The sequence below is a fragment of the Anneissia japonica genome, unplaced genomic scaffold (genome assembly GCF_011630105.1).
Source record: "Anneissia japonica isolate Jap-2015-1 unplaced genomic scaffold, ASM1163010v1 scaffold287834_len5846547_cov211, whole genome shotgun sequence".
Classification (NCBI taxonomy): domain Eukaryota; kingdom Metazoa; phylum Echinodermata; class Crinoidea; order Comatulida; family Comatulidae; genus Anneissia; species Anneissia japonica.
In genome coordinates, this window is record NW_022704992.1 from 195,379 (window position 1) to 199,314 (window position 3,936).

The following is a 3,936-nucleotide window of genomic DNA, read 5'->3' on the forward strand; positions in this document are numbered from 1 at the left end:
TATGTATGTATGGTAGGCGTACGGATCACAGTATAATTTTATAGTTTACCAATTTTACCGGTAATTCTGCTAAAATATGATGGGCATAGGTATGAAAAGTTTCAATCTTCGAATTGTTACAGTATATCAGCACAGAGATTTGATGCAAAGACACAAAGTCTAAAGTCAACATGTATACCGACCATAAAATATAACTCTCGCAAATAAAAGGTGCATTACCAGTTGAAATTATCTTCGAAGACATCGCTAAAGGTGTATGTCGGTCTAGAAGTAGCACATTACTTCGCAAAATGTATGAATATCAAGATATTCACCACGTTTTATCACTCAGCCATTAACAATGCCGTAAGTGGGAATTGTAAAAGCTTGCGGTAATTTAAAAATCCAGTAGGCCTACTTTAATTCTGTAGCAAGGGGCATGAACCCTCGCATAGACCTTTACTAGAATGTCTTATCAGCTTCTCAATTTTAAATACATAAATTGTAAATAACATATATTTCAGTTTAATATTTTACAAAAGTAATCACACCGAGTATCTGTTTGATCGTATCAGTTTGTTGATTGCTTTCTTCCATTGTGACGTAATTTTCGTCTTCCTGGAGCCGTCCAAATTGAGTTGTTTCTTGCGCCAATCACGGTACAGATTTTGATACACCTCAGTTACAGTTTGTATTTCTCTTCCATCTTTGGCTGATATTTCAAAGAATGGAACTTGCATTTGCGATGCAAGAATTCTACCTTCAGCCTCACTAATAGTCCTCTCATTATCCTCAAGATCAACCTTATTACCCACAAGTACACCGGGCACATGATCTGACCCAATTGTTTGACTCACAACCTGCCGAATGTTTAGGATTTCAGCAAAACTTAGCGGATCGGTGATTGAGTAAACAAATAGAAAAGCATCGCCCCAGTAAGAATACGAGTTTAGTCGTCCACGAGAATTCTGGCAAAAGTTAAAAGTAGACTCTCAACAACAATAAACAACATTTAGACATAGAAACAGACAGGTTTAATGTGATATAGTTTTAGATCCCTTATGTGTAAGTTGATGGGGTATTCATTAAAACCCAACACATTATAGGCCATTGTATTAGGTCATAACATATAGAAAAAGCATTTTTGAAAATTATAAAACAGCTCATTAGGCCCAAAGGATCAACTTACAGTTACCAGCCAAAATCTTTTTTACAATGAATATTAGAAACATTATCTGTGTCTGTTAATTGGAAATTAAAATACTGTACTTCTTAAGTAAATTTATTATGTGTTTTTTTTTATCATTGAACTCACCTGCGCATGACCAGCAGTGTCTAATATCTCCATGGTTACTGCTTCGCCGTCAATTGTTGTGCTGTAATGACATAGAGTTTCTAAAAAGAAGGAAAAATTTCGTTAGATAAAACTTATAATGCAATTCTATTTAATAACGTTATTGTTCATTATAGGTAGGCTCCCTCTTTCGTGAAAAATAATAAATATTATTGTTAATAATAATTATATCATTTTGGAAAACAAATATCTTAATATACTCATATATTACAAATCTTGTTCACTCTCATAATATTATTGATCATGTATTTATATTGTTGAAGTAATTTTTAAATAAATAGAATATCCACTGTCTGACAATAACGAGATAACACTTCTTTTTGCAAACTTACCTAACGTTGGATCGTATTCTCCTATAAATCGTCTTGTTGTATATCTCACCATAAGAGCTGTATTAAACAAATAAATGAATAGATTTGTAAAAGTTAAAACAAGAACAATTTATGATCGTCAGGTTAACCATACATTTTTCTAAACAATACTACACATTATATATATACTGTACAAAATTTAGACTAAGCATTTTTCATAAGAAATTTTTCGTGTAAGTTTATTCATTTTATAACTGATATTGGACGATTTATCCAGTGACGTCAGGTCTTTTAAATCACGCAGATTAATGGGACGGTACGTAGGTCTATTTCGTTTACTGAATCGCAATTTCTCCGCGTATGACGTAAGTCTAATGTGAAAGGCACACTCTATAAGCCTTTAAGGAATTGGAAAGACATTAAATAATTGTCGTTTTACATCTTGGAAGAATTGTCACATGGCCTGTGTGACGGAATCTCATATATTTGTATTGTAACATGAGACATCATGTTAATGTCACAAATGTGGTCAATAAGTTAATTATACATAAAAACTCGTATAACCGGACGAAGCATTTGTCCTGTACAGTATATGATTTTTTTTTATTGTAATACACTATGCCTATGTTTTTATTTTTAAACTTTTGTAAATGAATATTTGGCCAGTGTGTAACTAGGTGCATATTTCCACTTTAAAAAGTAGGCAAAGTTTTAAAATGGAATTAACTTGTTCGCATTTAGGTTCACTGAAACAAAGGATAAAATGAATAAGGTGAAGAAATATGAAACTTAAGTTGAAAGGTAAGTTGAATAAAATACTATAACGTAGAAGGATAACCAAGCGTTTAGTCTTAGTAAATATTTCTTTAGTCATTAACATTCATTTCATTTCATTTATTTATTCGACCAATACACATTTACAAAAGGTACAGTACAACAAAAATTATGGTCAGGGGCAGCTTAAGCAAAATTTTACTATAACTCATTGAGAGTCAGCTGCCCCAGTCAATTTAAAGTTTTTTTTTCTCTCCCGGATAAGATAACAGTATCCAACGGATTATACAATAATAGGCTATACCTACATCAAACACTCAAATTAAAATCTTATTTCGATCAATCATAATATTGAGACCTTAGGGCCTACTTCTGTGTAGGGCCTATACAATTAAGTTATTGACTATTTAAAGAGCAATGCTCAAGATGGTAAGCCACATAAACAATTGCAACAGTGATAGGCTGGCTAGGGACCTACTTGTGGAATCGTCGGTGTTATTTATTAAAATATGAATATGAATATGAATAAACAATACTTTATTTTACAGTTAGCATATAATCTAAATGATTAGGGCCTATGTAGAATTAATTTAAATGCTTAGCTAAATAACAGTTTAAGGGGAGCAATGGCTGTCGTCGGAGTTCGAACCCAATTACTGTTCAGTTGCTTTATACACTTTCTATGAGATAGTTGTTACGTACATTGAGATTATATAACAAGAGTGTTTGGCCTACCTGTTTTGCCAACAGCCGGTGTGCCAAGAACCACCACTCGAAAATTAATAGGATTTGACGAACTTCGTTTCCGAAATATATTTGGTGATGTTGTAAAAGTGTACGATCTCCTTCTCGAAGCCATCATGTTTGTTCAGCTCTCTCTAACCCGGTGAAATAGTCGAAATCGTGTCATGTGAGTCATTTGCGATAGTGGCTAATAGAATTTAGACGACACTGGCACACGTACATATTCACTAAGTAGCAATTTACGGCGAGAAAATCTCGTTTTCCTGATTGGCTTATCTAATGGCTAAGTTGAAAAAAATCCGCCAGCAAAGATCCCATAGCACAGTCACTTCTATATCGAAAGAAGATTCTGTTGTTTCGATGAATCGAGTTTTCTGCAAAGTGTTATTGTAGTGCGTGGGAAAATTATATCCGGCAGAGAAAATCACGACGTGAAATGAAGATTAAAACAGTAGGCCTACTGCAGTGTTTCGTGTCTTTGTCTTTTTTTTTTCGGAGCTCTTAAAAAAGTCGGTATAACTTCAAAGGTGCTCGTAAATTGTGATTATCAGCAACTAGTACTGTATTCATCAAGTTTCTAATTAGTATACTCTTTAAGTGTGTAAAATAGGCCCATGGACCCGATATCAAGTTCAATCAAATATATGGTAACAAATTCCGATCGATTGTAATACAAAAGCTGGATTATGTTCAATTCATTTGAAATTTGCCACAAGGCTCCTGGAACTTTAATCGTATGACTTGATTAAGGTTGAAATAAATCTCTATTGTATC

The 3,936-nt window shown here is 33.4% G+C and overlaps 1 protein-coding gene across 1 annotated transcript; it reads right to left on the reverse strand.

Annotated features, from left to right (window-relative positions):
• Positions 1-21: 21 nt before the first annotated feature.
• LOC117105036 (ras-related and estrogen-regulated growth inhibitor-like) lies at positions 22-3,556 on the reverse strand. The gene is made up of 4 exons (XM_033246033.1): positions 3,154-3,556; positions 1,666-1,722; positions 1,295-1,374; positions 22-947 (listed from the first exon to the last, which is right to left on the reverse strand). Exons 1-4 carry the CDS (start codon positions 3,278-3,280, stop codon positions 525-527), a joined length of 687 nt encoding a protein of 228 aa, XP_033101924.1. The 5' UTR covers positions 3,281-3,556; the 3' UTR covers positions 22-524.
• Between the last annotated feature and the right edge of the window lie 380 nt (positions 3,557-3,936).